Source organism: Rhea pennata, chromosome 7, assembly GCF_028389875.1.
Source record: "Rhea pennata isolate bPtePen1 chromosome 7, bPtePen1.pri, whole genome shotgun sequence".
NCBI lineage: Eukaryota > Metazoa > Chordata > Aves > Rheiformes > Rheidae > Rhea > Rhea pennata.
In genome coordinates, this window is record NC_084669.1 from 37,307,623 (window position 1) to 37,326,815 (window position 19,193).

Consider the following 19,193-nt stretch of genomic DNA (forward strand, 5'->3'; position numbering starts at 1 on the left):
CCCTTCCCCCTCTCTCCTCTCCTCTCCCCCTCTCCCCCACTCCTCTCCCCCTTCCTCACACCCCCTCCCCCCACCCCTGCCTCCCTCCCCCCCAACCCTCCCCCCCACCCCTGCCTCCCTCCCCCCCAACCCTCCCCCCCACCCCTGCCTCCCTCCCCCCCCTCCCCCCCCACCCCTGCCTCCCACCCCTCCCTCTCCCCCCACCCCTGCCTCCCACCCCTCCCTCTCCCCCCCCCACTTTCCCCCCTCCCTCCCTCTGCCCTACCCTCCCTCTCCCCCTCCACCCTCCCTCTCCCTCCATCCCCCCTACCCCTTCCCACCCCTCCTCCCTCTCCCCCTACCCTGTCCACTCCCCTCACCCCCCCACCCCTAACAAATCCTTGCCCTCCCCCCCACAGGCACTCAGAACCCTTTCAGGGGTACTTACCCCATTTGTTTCCAACTAGTACTGGGCAGGCTGCATGCCGTGTGCTGTAGTCGCCTTCCCCACTTGGAAAGAGGTTGTACCAGAATACGGCCGTGCCCTGGAAAGCAAAGCGCAGTGGAGGCTCTCAGCATCTTGGTCTGTGATGCGCTCACACCCCAGCACCACTTAATCATTAAGGTCGGTGTGTTTGTATTTCACATATTCCTTTAAAATTGAAGATTCTCTTCCATTTTCTAAAATTTTCTTTCCAGAGGAATGAGTCTCCTCTGACTCATATACCCTTGTTTTTTATTTATTTTTCTTTATTCTAAGCCAATTTCATTCAACTCTGACTACTTCTAGAAAAGCAGGAGGGTTTCCTAAAAACAAACAGCAGGCTAGTAAAGAAAAGAGAGACCTTATTCCTGACTGTCCTGAGGTAAAAGCTATATAGCAGGAGCACAAAATTTCAGACGGAATTCCCTATGGAAGCTCCAAGACAAATCTGTAAACCCACCACAGCAGCAGGAAGCCTACTTGCAGATTTGAATATTTTTAAAATGTGTTCTGAGGTACTGTTTTCCTTAATGTTTGTAAAATTTAAACATCAGCAGCAGTCAAGTCATAGTTATGTTTTGGACTTAACACACAGTAGACCAGAGGTCTCGACTTACTTGTGTAAGAAGTTTAACACAGCTGAACAGCACCGCTGGAATCACTAGTTCTGCTCCAGCGCCTTCACTTACTGGTGCTGCCATGAACAGCACTCTGATTTTTTTTCGGGAAGCTTATTTCATAGTTTCCTTTTCAACATTCAAATACACAATCTGCTATGGTTTTAAGAAGCTGGAGAGAGGAACGGTTAATACGGGATTAAAACCCCCATTTACCTTTTTAGGCCAAACACTAGCTCCTACTTCAGGAAAGACGGTAGCTCCCCCTGCTGACACATCACTCATCTGAAAAGGTGGAAAACAGTAAAGTTGCAAGCCAATGCATTCCCGAAGTGCCACATTTTAGTAAAATAAAATCAAGGTATTGAAAAACGTAATTTTTACCTCCCCATTAGGAAGCAATGGCTGTTTGACTAATAGCCTAATAAGGGAAGACTAAAAACCACTCACTTTGCACAAAGTGGAATAGCCAGCCTTATCTCAGAATGTTACCTGTCAAACGTTTTGGCAGTGAGCATACTATAAATACCTACGCAGATATAAAAGTGAACAGTCAAATAAATAGTTTAAATCCTCCTTAGGAACACATGTAAGAACAATTATTTATAGGTAAGAAGATACCCATATTTACCACTAAGTTACTGGCTGCCTTCATTTGCAAGTCATTTCAATAAAAAATTGAATGAAATCGTTCAACTGTATAGAATATGCAGAGATAGATGGATATTTTTGGCAATAGCACAGGACAGAAATATATCACTTACATAAAACAACCAAGTAGCAATTCTGTTGCCTGTTCCCAGTTCCTTAAAAGCATCTGGCTCATCTTTCTGTGAATAAAGCAAGCAGATTTAATAAGTATTTAATTTTGATTATGTAGGGGAGTCAGTAACACACAGCTGTAGTACCGGCAGCAGACAAACTCATGCAGAAAAATGAGTTCATTCCCTCTATTTGGCAGGAGGGGAGAATGCAATATGAGTACCTATTAATTTAAATAAAGCAGGCATTTTAAAATTCTACAGGACAGGGAAGGCATAAGCCCATGTTGCTAATCGTTAGAATAACTTTGTTGTCTGAAAATTAGTACATAAATCCTCTTCGCAGCCACAGACTTAATTAATTAATGGTGCTCACGTCTCTCCTCTTGCCCTTGCCAGAGGTGACCTGGAGTGAGACAGCTCTGGAGCGCCAGGTTCACTGGGCCTCGTGCTAGGGGCCGAGCTCTCGCAGGAGGGGCTCCAAGCACCCCCCGACGGCCGTGCCCCGGCCCTGCTCGCCACGGGGTTTCTGCCTGTGCAGCCCTCTTCCCCTTCCTGCTCCCGGAGGGGCTGAACGCGACGGCTGCTGCGCCAGGGACGCTGCTGCTTAAGCTACTGGCTTTGAGCTGTTTGGCTCTCTGCGTTCTGCGCTCCTTCCTGACACACGCGCGTCTTTGAGCGCCATTAAAAGTCTAACGAGCGATTCATTAAACACTGCCCTCTCAGCTGCCGAGCGCCTGTGGCAGTAACTCCTGACGCTTCCAACAGGAATAAGTAATCCCTGCCTAAATGCAGGGGAACGCGCTTTCTGGCACTGCGTGCACCACAAGCCCAGCGCTGTGGTCAAAGTGGAGGCCTCTTCCTCTCCGCCCGCCAGCGTGTGCGTCTCTGTTACCTGAAAATGCTTATGTTGCCTTTCATTCCTGCTGGGAAAGAGCGAGGAGGCGGAGTGCTCCACAGAGCTGAGGCTCGCAATGGGCCAACAAGCTACCCAAGGATCCGTTTTGGTAAGTAGTCATTTTTTTTTTAAATAAAGTGATTTTAAGAACAGAAATCCATTTTGATAGGTTACGAGACTAATTTCTGTCACGTCCTATTTTTAGGTCTACAGCCTACCCACTGTGGCCGCTATCTGTGCTCAAATTCAGCAGTCGTTACTCTGGAAATTAACCCATGCATTTCAAACCAAAATCTGTTAATCATTTCCAGTGCATTTGAGCATGTGCTTAAAGAGCAGAGATTCTGATTAATAGTTGGTGAATTTGATTCACAGCATAAAGTTAATCTGAAGGTGTTAAATCACGCATAGGTATGCCCAATAAATAACCAACTGAATTCAGTGGCATTATTTCCAGCAATCTGAGGTTTCAGCTGGAACAGAAATAGGTTAGGAATTTAACTCAAATAAAGCAAGGATGGAAAGATGAAGAGAACTTAGTAGGCTTTTGGCAGTTTCAGTAGTTCGTTAGCAATCAGCATGTGGAGTGCAATACAGAGCATTTGTATTTTCACAGCTCTTCAACAGCATGGAAGATGCCTCTGTCTCAGCTCTGGGGGACGAAGCTCCCTCCACCTCGCATGCCTGCATGGCAAGCTGCAAAGCAGGTGTCCTACGCTGCTGTTAAGTCCTTCGTGCAGGAGAGGGCATTAAGCCTCAGCCGTACCGTCAGGCTTGCCGCCTCCAGCAGCGCTCTGCATTGCAGGTGCAGCTGTGGTAGCTATGGTGCACGGGGGGCCACCGTCCTCTTCCATGTGTGAGAGGAACACAGGACACAATCTGACTGCACTTCCTTCAGGGACTTTAACAAAATGGGCTTTATGTAGCCAGCATCTGGGCCAGCAAAAATATTTCTAATGTTTCTTTAGTTTTAGAATGAAGCTAATGGCCTTTGCTCTGTTGAGAAGAATCAGTCATCTCCATAGAAATAGCTCTTTTTAAAATTACGTTTCTGAAGAAAACCATTTTTGCTCCATAATGCCTGTATTGTTTATCAGTTCAGCTGGTGGTTTAGAGGGCTTTCTCCACTAACACAGATTAGAAAAGTTGAAGGACTATGACGGGTAATACACATTAAAGATTAAAAATGGTGCCACAGCCAAGAGGCCTAGGCTTCACCAGATTACTATCTCTCCTCCATTTCTTTACTTGCCCGTGCAAAGTCAAAGTGGGGTTCATACTGTCCTCCCACTCCATAATTTGCCACCTGAAAAAGAGAAACACATTGCTTGTGAAGAAGAAAGAGATCGAGACAGAAAACAGGACTTACCCTTCCAAAATCAAAATGAGGCTCATACTGGCCTCCTACGCCGTAGTTGGCTACCTACAGTGAAAGGAGAAGCACAAACATCTAGTCAAGCAGTATTTGTCTAGACAAGAAGGGGTGTGAATTTTACACACACAATCTCTAATTTTTGGATAGCTGAAGTTTGTAGGAAATTACAAGTCCCTGTCAACTACCCTGTACTGTACGCAGCAGCGTCCTGCTGGGTTTATTCACAAATAGCTCTTTATTCATTGAGATTCCTCATCCATTCAGAGCCAGAACGTGACTCTGAGCTTTGGGGACTCGGTCCCTCTCCAGTTCTCTCCGCCACGATCCATCTCCCAGCCAAGCCGCAGCTTAAACTTCCCCTCCGGCAGGTCAGCTTTCCTGGGAGCTCCCCCGCCCCTCGGGGTCCCTCCCCCTGCTGAATGCGAACGCTCCGCTCCGGTTCTCGAGCACCTGCTGAAAACGCTACTTGTCCTCCTAATGGCTTCCAGCTCTTAGAAGCCGACTGGCACCTTTCAGGACTCCTGAAAACCTGGACAGCCACAGGCTCCAAGGAGACCCAAGCTCCTTGGCTACCGGAGCAGCGGCACATCCAAGCGCAGTCCTGCCAGCTGTAGCTTCCCCTGGTAAGGTACTCCAGCGCGCGGAGCAGCCACCGCTGTTACTGTGACCTGCTCTGTCCTACAGCTGCCACAACGGACACAGAGCGCTCACGGATGCCACCGGTTGTCTTCTCAGGAGGGCGTGCGCCCCTCTCTGCACCAGCCTGCCTCTAACACGGGAACCTTTTGAGCACTCCTGCTTGCAGAGAAGTTCACTTGGTTTTATACCAGCACGGTCCCACCTCCCTTCCCCCAGGGTCCCAGAGTTTTTCTATAAAAACTTTAAAGACTATTTCTCTTCAGAATGGGTCATGGCATTTTTACATTCTCCATTCAATTTTAAGTCACTTTTTGATCGTGATGTCTATCAGGACCCACTGTCCTTTTTGCTGATAGATTTTTTTTTCTCTGTGCATTCATAACCTCAATTTTCAGCTAGATGCTTGGGCACCTTATCATGAGGAATCTTCGTGCAGCAGCAGCTTTCATGGAAGCACAGTCCTGCTTTCTATACATTAAATTGCTCTAGATCATCAAAGCAGCATTCTAGCTGTTAACACTTAAGAACCACAAGTATATAAATAGAAGTACTTTTAAAATAAAGTCGAGTTACATATACAGTCAATCCTTCCATATTGCAGAGATTCTGGACGCGCTGTTGGCCTTCTAGGGCCACCAAGGCCACAGGAAATCAGAACAACCATTCTTTCCCCCATTTCCTCAAATATGAGTCCAGCTGAACTCTGCACTGTTACCATAAAAGCAAAGTTTGACCCTGAAGTAACAAAACTGGATTTTATTAGTATAATAAAAATTACACTGATTTGCATTCACTTTAGCAAGCGTCCGTCCACCAAGAGGAAGCCATTTCACGCTTCAGTAATAAAGCTAGTACTATTCTTGCAAAGAGAGAGAACTTTGTCTCTACCTCCCTGTAAAAACACACCCAGTCTTCCTACAAGGCTTGGATCAAGCCAGTTACCAAATTCCTAGCTGGCCCCGGATCACATCAGTTTTTGTGGGCACCTCACGAACGCTGCCTGGGTGGGGACCACGCTGCACACAAAGCCGTGCAGAACGAACAGGCCACGGACAGTCATACTTGTTTTAACAGTTTACCTGTAGTTCCTCGGCGGTGGAGACATCAAGTCCTGTTAGGTCCTGTATCCTTGTGTTAATGCGAGACACCACGGGGCTTTCATATCCAGACAACCAAGCACTAAGTTAAGAAGAAAAAAATTAATACCAGTATGTAGTAATAAGACAATAAGCTACCAGTACAAGTGCACTGTTCACAGCTGCTTCTCATTTGAGATTTTTCTCATGTTTTAGGAAAAAAAAAAAAAACGTAGTTCAGAAATATGTCTAGGGGCATTACAGAGACCTGCATTTAATAAGCTGTGTTTTCTACAGAGCCCACTTACTTACTTACAGCACTAGTTTAAGAAAACTTCAAAATTACTTTCCATACTGGGAACTATCAAATGAGTGAGGAAAAAAACATACTTAAGTTGAGCAAACACCCTTCCAACCGGTGAAATTTGGTTCAAGCTATTTTCCAAAGCAGGCGTACCACCACTTTGCTCTTACCCACCCCAAACAGCTGAGCTAGCCCACGCGCTCGGTACGCTTGGCTGCAGCACCTAGAGGACCAGCTGACTTACGCTAGCGTGCAGAGTCTGTGCAATTGTAACTCAGCGCACCCACGGCACCAGCGCACACATGAGCGAGCGCGCTGTGATCTGCCATGTCATCTTGCTTACCTGTCTGGCAGTACTAAAAACCATTAAGGAAACAATTAAATAAGGCCTAAAAACTCTTCACTGTATATACCCTGTTGAACAAGCTGTACTACAACAACAGCCTAGGCTAAGAATCTGGTATTAGGATGTGTTTTGGGTACACTGTGATTAGAACACTTTTATGTATGGATTTATTCATCCTTATACGCACCAGGCTTGGAGTCCTAACACCATCTTCAAAATGTCAGCCTCCTAGTTATAAATTAGGAACCCTTAGCTGGAAATGCTGCATTTAAAACACTTTGCAAATGAGTCAGCAGAGAAAGGAATAAAACAAATACTAAGCCATCCTACACAAGAGCTGCTACCTTCACCCAGACTGTCTCTTGGCCCAGTTCGGCCGTCTATATGCTGAAGAGCTGCTCGCCCTTGAAAGCGGGCTGGGAGAGACACAGCAACGGCACCCACCCGCGTGCTGCTGCTGCTTGGCAGGGAAGAGCACAAGCGGCGTGTGACTGCAGCTTTGTGCAGCCCCCGGGCCCGACCAGCCATGACCACATGCAGTTACGTGCCTGGAAATCCCGTCTTTCATCTCTTCGTAAGAAAAAGGGCCTGTTCATTTTAAAGAAACAGCAATCCCATCTAGCCGCATGGCTGCTGTTTTTAGGAAAAACAAAAACAAAAACCCATTCTTGTGCTCACAGGAAGCTTTTTTTTTTTTCCTTTTTTTTTTCCTTTTTTTCCCCCTAACTGCTTTACTCTTCTAGTTCTAGCCCAATGCATTTTTTTTCTTCAATCTGGCCCTCTTCCCTTCCTCCGTGCACGTCACTGCCTACCTGCTCCTCCTCCCTACGCCCCTCGGCGGTCCTCTCACTATGCCCAATAACGAGCGCGGCCCCTTTCTGCAGGGCGCTGCAGACTGTGTGTTCTGCCTTTTCTCTAGCATCTGTCTTGGTCTCTGGCATCACCAGCAGATCCCGGTGCTTTTACAAGACTGTTCCATAAGCACATCTGGGCTCAGAGCCTAGCGGGCCAGTATATCACAGGATTGCCACTCAAATGAAGCGTCACATCTCTACTAAATTCAATTCCATTTTCGTTTGTTTTTTACATAATTCTTATTAAAAAGAAAAAAAAAACATGCTTTGCATGGGAGGCACAGTAGCATGACACTTGACACAAGGCACTGACACAGGTTACAGAATCTCTACGAGCATGGATTTTTTTTTTTTTTTAAGTGAAAAGTATATACATAAAAGAAATAAAAATCTCTCCAGACAGACTTGTGCAAACACGTACCAAGATCCATCTACTTCTACACACTGTTAGTACAAGAAAATGTTACGGTCCCAGACTTGAGATGGGAGGAGAGAGCAAGACAGGCAGTTCTACGAAGCACTTCCCAAATGAAAGGCAGCTTTGCAGCGCACGCGCTCGCAGCCACATTCAGCAGGCAGCGCTCACAAGCGGGCCCCAGCCTCGCCCTTGATACCCGAGAAGAGCCCAGCGGGCCTTCGGCACGCACGCGGTACCCGCTGCTGCCCAGCCCGCTGGAAAGGCTTGAAGCAAACAAGCAAGCAACAAAAAAGCCCAGCGTTCTCACTGCGTTTGTTACTTAGAATGGCAGCGAAGGCTTTCAGCCCTCACACGGGAGAGCTCTGCATCGTTTCGTGAAGTAAAAATACGGTATGGCTTTCAGAAATTTGGTTAATTATCCAAGGATACAAAGAAAGTCTGTGGAAGGGGGAGGAAATGGAGAACTGAAATTATTGTTCAAGTGCCAGGCTTGGCCCTGAGCACGACTCAGAGGCAGCCTGTAGTTCTAACCAGTGTCAGCTGAGGAGTCAGAGCGTGACTTAACCCTGCAAACGTCACGATCGCTGCTTCTGCGAGAGCACAGTGCTCGGGAGGGCCTGCAGATCCCCACGCTGCTTTTCCAGCATCGGGGGGGGGGGGGGGGGGGGAGTCTCAGTACCTACAGCGCTGAGGTGCGCACGAAGGGCCTTCCACTCCGGCAGGCTGTGGTCGCAGATCACGACCACCCTTCTGCGCTGTCCTTGCCCATCGCTAGTCCTGGCCTTGGTGCTCCACGGATGCAGAGTCAGTCTCTATTACGCGTCCAGGTCAAGACTGCGTACAGGAGGTTTGCCTTCACCCGGGGAAGTCTTCTCTCCTTTCTGTCAAAAGCCACTTTCTCCCTGGCCAGGGGCACATGTGCTACAGGATTAATGGACTGTCAAATTGTGCGCCAGCTTTTTTCGTAGTCCAGCATGCAGAGCAACTCACGCTGAACGCACTCGGGCTCTACTCTTCGACGTAAGTTCGTAAAGCTGCTCACTCAGATGAAAAGCATTCTGTTGTATTTTTGACTAGTTGACACCCATGACTACACCATGACCAGAAAACTTACTCTTAACAAAAAGGGACAAACTTATTTCATGGGGAAGCCATAAGCATTTCAATTTAAGGTGCAGCCACAAAGACACTGCTTACTAGAGAGAGGATTTGAAATTTCTTTAAACCTGCCACATCAACAGCCCAAATTCCCAAAGACTACGGACGCACCAAAAGACATCCATGAACTAAGCTAACATTTTACAGAAACTGGAAGAATTGAAGTAAGTGCTGAATATACACTGCGGGGTTTCTTTTTTTCCTCCTCACACCGGTACCTGGCGGCAAGCTTTTAACCTGATGGTCAATACAAGCAGCTAGCTTTTTTTTTTTTTTTTTTTTTTTTTAAAAAAAAAAACATTTACTCCCCTCTTAAAATTCCATATCAGATATCCCTCTAGATATTAACAGCATAAGATTTCATAAAGATCTGTATTTAGGAATAATTCTAGACTAGCCAGTGTATTTGGGGAAACAGACAACTGTCCAGCTACACAACACACAGGGGCTCACGTGCCCAGAAGCTTGTCTAGCTGCACCAGGCTGCTCTAGTAACAGACAGGGCACGTCCTTAGTCACAGCTACAGCTGCACCTCGCCAGACTGTTTCAGCACGGCTTTGTAACCATGGTTATTGGTCACACGAAACAAAGCCCTGCATGTTTAAAACTTTCTCAAATGTATTTAGTACGTAAAAGTATTAGTAGAGGCAACAGCGAACAGTGATACCAGCACAGGCTGGTATTCCTGCGCTGGAAACTTTAACATCGTACGCTATGACCTTCAGCTGGCTTCTTGGAGGAGGGGGGGGGGGAAAGCAGCTGCTTTAAAAGCAGCGCAGGGTCAGACTGGCCGAGTTTATTCCGGTACTGCACGCGGCACGGCTTGGTTGGTGCTCCTCATACTGCTGGCAAGGTGTCCCCCTTTACACAGCCTGCCACGTACTGCGCAGTGAACAGTAGTCCTCTCAAAGAGAGGAATGCTGTAATTTAGATGTGCATTTGCTAGGAAAGAATGTTTGAAGGGGGAAGCAGTAATCTGTTAAAAAAATAAAGCAAGCATTTCTTGGTTTTCAGGAGCAATGATTCATCTGGAATCCAAACCAGCTCAGACAGCCCCAGCAGGACATCGCTAGCAGTGACTCTGCAAGAGAATTTCCAGTGATCTAGCATGAATAACATGATTTTTCTAAAGCAGTCTGGCCTCTGGGGTCTTTCTTGCGGGTGGGGTTTATTTCCCATCAGAGTTTTTAGCTGTCAGCCTCCCAAAGGACATACCTCCAAAATGATTAGCGATTAGCGTGGCGGTACGCGAAGGAGAGGGGAGGCCTCAGAAAGGACCATTTCCCTCCTCCCACCCCCATGGCGATCCCTTTGCGCAAGGTTTCCTCACTAACTTCTTAGCAATTCCTTACACCCATTTACAGGTGCTTCTCTTTTGCAGTCCCAATTCTAGTTTCCAACGAGATAAGGAATTTAAACATTCAGCCCAATACAATCCGATTTCCTTCTATGAGTTACTTGTGTGCTGGAAGGAGTCCCAGACTGACACCTTTTTGAGCACCGAACCCTGCAAGTTTAAAGAGTTTTAAGGCTCTCATTCCCAGGTGCTAGTCACTCGGCTTTACTCCAGGCGTGCAGCACTTCACGTACCGCAACTGCTCTTGTACTTGATCGCCCAGGTCCCCGGCCCGGTAGAGCCCACAGCTGGTTCTGAAGTGCAATTACATCCCTCAGAGAAAGAGTCTTTTTTTGTCGGGAAGCCAGTGGTAATGGCAAACAGATCTAGCTGCGCGGACGCAGTTAGACACAGGCTCATGAGGGAAACAGCTGGCAACGATGAGTGCTGTCTAATACGTTATCTGACTGGCATCTGCAATGTATGCGGAGCGGCAAATAATCCAGCTCCCTTCAAAAACACAAAATACAATCTTTAACATGTAAGATATGCTTGGTATTTGCTGAAACACCTAGAACCCCCATCTTAACAGGGTTTTCATATGTGATTATTAAAAGCAAAATTACTATTTCCTTATATAAGCTGAAACTAGTATATAACATTGCCAAATAGCTGAAATTTATTGGTCTTAAGGATGATTCCATCTGTATCATTGCATCACACAGCCTAGTTGGTACAAGATTTCCAAGGCATAAGAATTCCCACTAAAGGGAAAGCAAACCCCTAAATAAAAAGCCCTCTCAGTAAGGGTCATTCGTCTGTTTACACAGGGGCCAGCTACACGTCTCCGTGATCCAGTCACCTTCGCAACCTGCCGCTCTCTGACAGCGCATCAAGTTATCAGCAACTGCGACAGCGCGTCCAGGTGGGTTAACAGGCGCCTTCCATGAACGCCCAAACCGGCTGCGCCACAGCAGACGTTTCCGTGAAAGACACCGTCACACAGGACCACGGCAGAACACACACAGACTTGCAAAGAAAATTTTTAAAACTAACTAAACCTAATGCACGTCCAACAAGAAGCCGTACGTCCCTGAAGTCGTTCTGGACAGGCCCCTTAAGGTAGTTTTAAGGAACAAATAGGGAGGAGCTCACTTCCCACCATTTTGAAAAGACTCTATAAATATTTGCACGCACTTTGGCGAGTGGAAGTATGTGTTGCAAAAAATGCAATGTGGAGGTGTGGGGCTGCAAATAAAAATAAGTTTTTAACTTGCCACTACTTGTATTTGGAAGTACTGTACCCTTTTAACAGTATTAAATAAATAAAACGCATTTCTGCTTAAGCTATTAAGTCTTTCTGATTTCTTTTTTGTTCAAAGAATACGAACGAACGCTGTCTTTTCTATTAAAAGCAGCAACTACTTTCAATCGTTTGGTATTATTACAGTTACCAGCTACATTAACTTGCACTGTACCTATGAGTCATAGCAGCCCATGGGTGCCTCGTTCTCGGTACAGTACGTATCAATATTGAGGCTTAGCGGTGTAGGTGAGCGACACGCAGCCTTCTCCGATTGTTAGTGTAAGCAGAACCCTTCACTTCGACAACATTTTTAGTACATTAGTTACATTATACAGGCGATGACGAGCAAAGGTGGAAACGCCAGTTTAAGCTCCCGCTGACGTTTAAAATCAGTTTACGTTTCGGCAGACCGCTTGCTTTATCAGGGCAGTTCATCTGGCTTTAGGCCAGTCTCTTTCTTCGGAAGAGAAGGAACACGCCAGTAGTGCAAACTCCTGATTTGCCCCAGGTTTAGCGATGAAGCAGTGCAGTCACAGACCAGGCTTCCCCGGAGGGAGACATCCCCTTACCTCTTAGAGACTCTGTAATGTGCTGTGGTCAGTTTCCCAGTCTCAGGGTCATGCACAGTAGCCCGGCTCAGCTACAAAAAGAGAAAGGACAAGGGCTTACCCACCTAGTAGGCTGCGCTTTTGCCAAGCCACAGGTGTTGGAAAGGGTTCCGATTGGTCCGGATGGTATGCAATGCTCTTAAATTAGCAATGTTAGGAGGGCAACAGAAGCTGTAGCTGCCATTTCCGAATCAAAACAAATTGGTTGGAAAAATTTGGTTAGATTGTCCTTTCACTTTTTTCCTGTATTTGTTTTTTGGGTTTTTTTTAAACTAGAGACTTTCTGCAAATAGTTTATGATGCTGAGTTTCACAGACAATTCCTTTTCATGCAGAAGTTTAACTTTTTTAGAATTTTGGCTCAACCAGCTCTAATCATCACTACTAAAATTCGGGGAGGGGGGAGGGGGAAAGGTTTCCTTTCAAGCTAGTCAGACTATCTCTGACTAGCAAATTTTGGAAAACCGTTGCTAAATTCAAGATTTGCAGTACTTCACAGGCAAACTGGAAAGAACCAGGAGTCCAGTAAAAAAAAAATAAAGTTTGCTTTCTGCCAAATTTGTGTCAGCAGGAGGCAAAGGCCCAGGCAAGGAGCAAGGGATTATCTTGGACCACGAACCTCTGCGGCTAATGAAGCTGTGTTTTGCCTGCCAGTCCAGCTGTCACACAAGATAACAACTTGAGGCAGCTCATACAGGCGTATAGGCACTTTTTAAGTGATCTGCTCGATTTTGCAAGGAAAAGGAGGACGAGTTTTAATTGATGATAATAGCAAGGGAAAGGGAATTTTAAGAAGGCATGTTCTGCTGCATCACTGCAGGTTTTGTACCTCCATATGTTTTGTACGCTGAACGTGTTTAAGAGACCTGCTTCATGTACAGGTTATTCATTGAGAACACGCACCGAGAAGGTGTTTTTTTTTTTTTAATTTTTCATGTTCAAACACAACTTCAGAACTTCCAGCTGAAGGAAAAGACTGAGAAACTCAGCAGTAACAGCCTGTTACAATATCTGCATGTAATAAAGTGGTGGACTACAAAGCCAAAGTCGTCTTTTTAGACCACCTCTTTCCCCATAATGAGCAGAATCTACGCACTCATTACAGGCCCAAAACGTCTGGCATAGAGCTCTCTTACCTTTTGCTAATTCTGTAATGTGCCGTCTCCAAGGCTCCTGTTATGGGGTTTGAAATGGTGGCTCGCCTCAGCTGTGAAGCGAACCATCAGAATAGTTGCATTACAAAGCACATACTGCATCACAGCAATCCGACCATTCAGAAGCCTACGGAAACGCCACACAAGCTGCCACGCAAGCCACCCAGGCACCTTCCGTGGTGGTGCCTCTTTTAGGGAAGGGGAAAAAAAATCGGAAGCAGCGCTGGGTAGGAAGGGGAAGTCTCCAATTTTACTAAAAGGGAAGTTTTAACAGCATCTTAGAGAAAAACCAAGTTTTCCAGGAAATAATGTTTCCATTTCTGGAGCAAGAGGAACAGCTGTCTGAACAAACAAACTAGAAATGTTCATTTCCTTCATACGGCCGCTGGCAGCTGTGCAATGTGACACACATACAGTCGGTCCTCTGTTAACACGCTGTCCTGCACAGGCAAGATAAACTTTACAGTAAAGGGAACATGATTAAATCCCTACTTTAGTGACTCCTTATCCACAGCAGCACTGAAGCGAACTCCTCTACGACTGACTGCTAACGGAGACTGACGGCTTTGTTCAGACCGTGGACACGTTTACCTTGCAGCCCTTACTTGCACAGAGAGAGAACTCCTGCCTCAAGGCCTTGCCTTTCCCTCTGTCGTTCTACAGCTGTGTGGCACCACCCCGTTTCAGCTATTATTCTGCGCTAAATAACTTTGTTCTTGGGCTATCGGACACTCTCCATCAGTCAAAACCGGAAAGCTTCAGCTTCAGAGTCCAGTTTTTAGAAAAAAGTTCCACTAGGTACAAGAAGGTGTACCAAGTCTCATAATAATAAGTATTTTTCTATTGTTAAAAAATAAATAAGGAAATCAAAGCTTTTCCATCCCTACTAACAAAACCAGGTACAGGAGACTCCTAATAGGCAGCCTCTGCTCTCATCCCAAGAGGAAGCACAAAGTGCTACTCCAGAGAGACTCCCAAAGCCGAGTAACCCGCTTTCATCCTGACAGCTTATGCCAGAGTAGCAGAAGGCTGGGCACAGACCAGACAGTTGTGCCTTCCGAGAGGCAGAGAGGGTTATCCCTGGACGGAGGGGGACAACGTCTCTCTCTCAAAAATTCACAATCCTCCTGCTACATCGGTTACTGAGCCCTGCAAGACCTAGGCTGCAGGAAACATGGGGAACCCTAACACTGTAAGGAGGCTTCTGCATTAATGAACTGTCTATCTGCAAGGCTTTACCACAAATCAGAGATTTTGTAGGAAAACAATTATCTCAACGAGTCCAGATGTTTAAATCTGCCACATGTTCAGAGATCCATGCAGTTTTTCTGTTTTCAGTGATGAGGTTTATTTCTGTTCCATAAAGAAATGATTTAGTCGTATTCCAGACACATACTGCCAAGGCTTTTCTGCAGCACAAAGGGACTTAATCATCGAACAACTGGGGCTCTGCCTCACAGACCCGCAGCAAGGCTGCCTGACAGGAGAGCAGGAAGAGATGTTTTATGGGTAGATGAGAATTGGTTGTACTTTCTTTTTTACAGTTCAGAATGTTACTTCACAAATAAAATGCATCAGCCTTTACCAGGCTTTAAAATTCACTCTCTCTACCTACTACTCAGGGCTATGACCAAGGATTGATGTGCCCATGCATGACCCACATCTGTTTTAATTCATAACAGATCTATCTCACAGTTTGCCCTATATTTAACACACACACTCCTATATCTATACAACCTGTATCTGCTCAGCTTTCTCCGCACCAAGAGGCATTTAGGCTAAAAACAAAGGAGAAGGCAGGGAAATTATTTAGACAAGTTTCAACCTTATTTTAGAAGTAACTGGCAACTCATACAAAATAAATCAACTTGACTATATCTTAAATGCGTATCTGGAGTTGCACAGTCAAACCACCTGGACACAGCAGGCAAGTAAGGTTTTTGGTTTTTTCCTTCATCTTGGACACTTCTGTTACATTCTGACAGTTGAACTGTATTATTTTTTATTCAGAAACAAGAACCTTGGGATCTGGTTTCTCAAATGGGATTCGATAAGCTGAAATTGTGAATAAGCAGCTGAGTGTCACCAATTAAGTACTGCCTCGTTAAAGCTTTCTCGCCCCCAGGTAATTTCAAACCAAATTACATATGCAAAACCTGGAAGACAAAGTCAATTTTATATTGAATGGAGAATACTATCATTCTTTATTGTTTATTCAGTACACTAAAATAAGGTGACACCCAAGACCAGAGGAATGGCTGACTTTCCCTAAAAAGTACTCTTCTCCATGTCACAACTTTGGCAAATATAGAATTAAGAAAACAAAACTAAAAACATCCAAAATCCAAGATACCAGGTGACAGGTGCAGTACAAGGCAACTTAGCTACAAGCATGTTTTCTGCCGTGGAGCACTCTGCTCCTTATCTGAAACAGTGCACGCTGAAATTGCATCTTCTAGAAAAGTCTGACAATCCCGGACTGCTGCTGCCTGGGTCTCTTAATTACACAGAATTTCCCATTTCCCCACCGTTCCCTTTAATCAGTGCATCACCAAGAGTTACGAGGTGAGAAAGCACACAGCATGCGAACAACCACATGTGCCTCTGCATTCAAGAGGACACGGAATCACCCCCACACACATACATACGCACCCCCTCCTACAAACAGGATCCAGGATTCCAAAAGGCAAAGAAGCGTAAGGCATTTACCCTTGGTTTTGCTAGTTCTTTCACAGTTTCGATCTCTTCATCGGAGATGATGTCAAGGAAACGAACGATTCGAGGCTTGTCCCACTCATCTTCCTGCTTGACAGGACCCAGAATGTACCTAGGATTTCTGTTTCCATCGTAGTAGCGGCAGAAGAGTCTCTTTTGCCTCCGTGGGGTCTGAGAGCACAAAAGAATGAGAAATAATCAGATGATATCCATATAACATTAATATCTCTAAGAAATACAAAATGTCTTGAGAACAGCATACAGGAACAATTCACTTTCTCTATCTTACTGTTATTGGTTGAAGAGATACTTTAAGTTTGAGAAATCAGTGCTTTAAGCAAATGGATGTTATTCTGTAGTGGTGCAACAAGCAGTACTTTACACAGGTAAGTACTTACACAGCTAAGTCCTATCAAAAATAACTAATTTTGTTGCTGAAGAAAAAAAAAACCCTCATTCAATTTCGTACCTGTATCTACCGTACAGCACACTCATTCAATTAACTGCAATTACTTAGTACATTCACTGGCTTATTGAGTGGATCAGCAGTGTCCACAGCAGTATGATTTTTTCTTTACTGGACAGAATGAAAAAGGGAAGAAGTCCAGCACACACTAATCCTCAGCTCTATATACTCAGCCAAGTGCTACAACAACTTCCTTGCTTTCAGGCCACATACAAACTCCTGATAATGTTTTTTGTTATGGTTGGTTTTGTACATTTGTATGTTTCAAAACAATCTACTATTTTAGTCCACTTTACCATTTTGAGACCCTCCCCACGGCAGAGCATTTCGTACTTCCTTCTCTCAGGCAGGTAATCCTTTTTCTTAACCTCAGTTTCCTTCTCTGCCTGGTCTTCTGACTCTGTACTAGATTTATTTGCTTCTTTTTCTTTAGCCATGATATACTCGAAGTATTTCATGTTCCCATTTGCTCTTTGATGTTCAGGATCTATTGACAAAGAAACGGACAAGAAACACTGGCAAGTTAACAACTTGCAAAGAATTACACAAGAGAGGCTATTTACAAACAGAAAAAGAAATCAGACACACATTGCTGCTTCTCAAGCAGAAATTAGCAAACTTCTGTTACTCTGGCTGGAAAACATTCACAGTATAGGTAAGACTCTGAGCTAGTCTGTAAGGGATGCTGGTCTGTAGCATGCACACAGCCTCATTCATCTGCAGGAAGATACAACACAAGGAGCTCCAGAGTTAAGCTTAACTCATCCATGTTTAAGAAACTGCTCATGGCGAGGCCAGCATCCTCAGTACTCACAGGGCTCCAAGCACTTAGAATAAACAGGTTTTAGTCATTCCAGTCAATACAAGCAGAGAGGGAGGGACAGGGAAACGGGAGTGGACAGGGAGAGAGCTGGGACACCACGACTGGCTTTACACCAAACAAACTCTCTGACGGGAATTGAGATTGCGGGTGACAAAACTTCTAACAGTCACTACATTTAAACAATTTGCTTCAGTTCATTAATAAAGAGTTCTCAGTAGCCATTGCTGTAAAACATTCAGATTTGGTTCTAAACTTCCCAAGTCATCTTCTACACAGTGGAGTATTTACAGAAAGATAAATGCCTTTGATATTTCATAACATGGACAGAATTTTAGCTCATTGCATTGCATGTTGTATTTCTTATTTTTCCAAATTTTTCAGTTCGAGTGCGATCACTTTGCATCTAAATAAAAATTTGTAGAGAATCAGGTATTATCAACTTAGCTTCAATTTCATTAATGGTTTCCTTGCCTGTACTTAAGGGAAAGTAATCTAAACTTACTCTAGAGCAAAGGAAAGTAAGACATAGTAAGAAAACCAATTTCAGACAGTAATGACTAAAATTGGTTGTTAGATGCTGGTAGGGACAGGAGGCAAAAAATACTTGAACAGAAAGGAGAAATCATTAACCATGACACTTTCTGTCACTGGTAGTTTACCCATTTAAAACGAGAGCAAAATACGATTTATGGCAGTATAAGACTTATTGCATTGAAAACTACACCAAGATGTTAACTGTAATGTCAGTAATAATCAATTTATAGAACGCATACACAAGTCAGAATGTAAGACTGCATTCCTCTGTACGACTCAGAAGCTAATGCTTGCCAGATCCCAGAGCTCAATCTTGCTGAGCTATGGATCTCTCTTCACATACCCAGTTCAAGAAGGCGTTTGGTGAGCATCATTGCTTTGCTCAGATCCCCCTGCTGATAAACCGCGTAACTCAGATAGTCCAGAATGTAAACTTTATCCACAGAAGAAACTTCTCCCTCATCCAGCTGTTTCAGAGCTTGTTCCATCCAGAGCTCAGTATGGTAGTAGTCAGCCTCAGTATAGGCAATCTTTCCCAGCTCAAAGCAATCTTCAGCTGTTAAAAAGGATTTATGCTTTACACCTATATTAAAAAAAAAATAAAAGAGCAGATTAAGCAGATTTGACACAATTCTGGACAGATCTGCAGAGTGACACTGAATTATTCCTTATGCATCACCGCACAGTTTATGTCTGTTCAGGTCCTAGTTTTAAACATCTGCCTTCTGTGGTGCTTATTCATTGCAGACTCTGCTCAAATATTTAAAGCCTGTAAATCCCACGGCAGAACCAAGAGACCTGGTTAGACACAGCTTTCCATTGCCAAAATGCCAGCCACTAGTTTCAAGGTCTTTACAATTAAGGAAATAAAACAAACAAAAAAATAAATAAACCCTCCTTCTGCCAAATCCCAAACACTTTGAGCAGGAGCAACAGTGACCCCAATACAAAGTTGCAAAAATCAGTTCCAAAGATTTTATATTATTGCTTTTAAAAATGTTACTGAAGACATCTTGCTAGGAATTACTTAGTGGGGGAAGAAAAAGAAAACAGCAGTCAGTAAAAGCCCAGCTGCTGAAGATTTTGAAGTAAATTGTTTTTAGAAACATTTTAAAGGACCTCTGAGAGATTAAAGCTCTAGTAAGAAAATTACAGATTCCTATTTTTGTCACTGTAAATTAAGGCCCACTGAAAAACCAAATTTAATCTCGTAAAAAGGAACCAAAATATCTAGGAGATAACGAAAAAAGGAAATGCAGACAAAGAAGCAATTTCTCTTCTTGTCCAAGATTCTGCTAGATTTACAGCTAAACTTACGTTCCTAACTACTTAATAAATTCTG

At 44.6% G+C, this 19,193-nt stretch overlaps 1 protein-coding gene and 1 long non-coding RNA gene across 6 annotated transcripts in view; one reads left to right on the plus strand and one right to left on the minus strand.

Annotated features, from left to right (window-relative positions):
- P4HA1 (prolyl 4-hydroxylase subunit alpha 1) overlaps positions 1 to 19,193 on the minus strand; it is a 41,949-nt gene that overhangs the window by 4,377 nt on the left and 18,379 nt on the right. For 2 of the 5 annotated variants that reach the window (XM_062579904.1, XM_062579903.1), the window contains 9 exons: positions 18,195 to 18,434; positions 16,791 to 16,981; positions 16,023 to 16,199; positions 12,122 to 12,192; positions 5,833 to 5,932; positions 3,992 to 4,162; positions 1,845 to 1,910; positions 1,297 to 1,365; positions 428 to 524 (listed from right to left, as the gene is read on the minus strand). In XM_062579904.1, coding sequence (XP_062435888.1) covers positions 428 to 524; positions 1,297 to 1,365; positions 1,845 to 1,910; positions 3,992 to 4,162; positions 5,833 to 5,932; positions 12,122 to 12,192; positions 16,023 to 16,199; positions 16,791 to 16,981; positions 18,195 to 18,434 — 1,182 coding nt within the window. Of the gene's footprint in view, positions 1 to 427; positions 525 to 1,296; positions 1,366 to 1,844; positions 1,911 to 3,991; positions 4,163 to 5,832; positions 5,933 to 12,121; positions 12,193 to 13,295; positions 13,367 to 16,022; positions 16,200 to 16,790; positions 16,982 to 18,194; positions 18,435 to 19,193 lie in introns of all 5 variants that reach the window. The other 3 variants (XM_062579907.1, XM_062579905.1, XM_062579906.1) reach the window with 3 other exon arrangements.
- On the plus strand, positions 2,017 to 5,018 carry LOC134142613 (uncharacterized). Its single transcript, XR_009958924.1, has 2 exons — positions 2,017 to 2,848; positions 2,945 to 5,018. It is a non-coding gene; the product is annotated as an uncharacterized LOC134142613 (long non-coding RNA).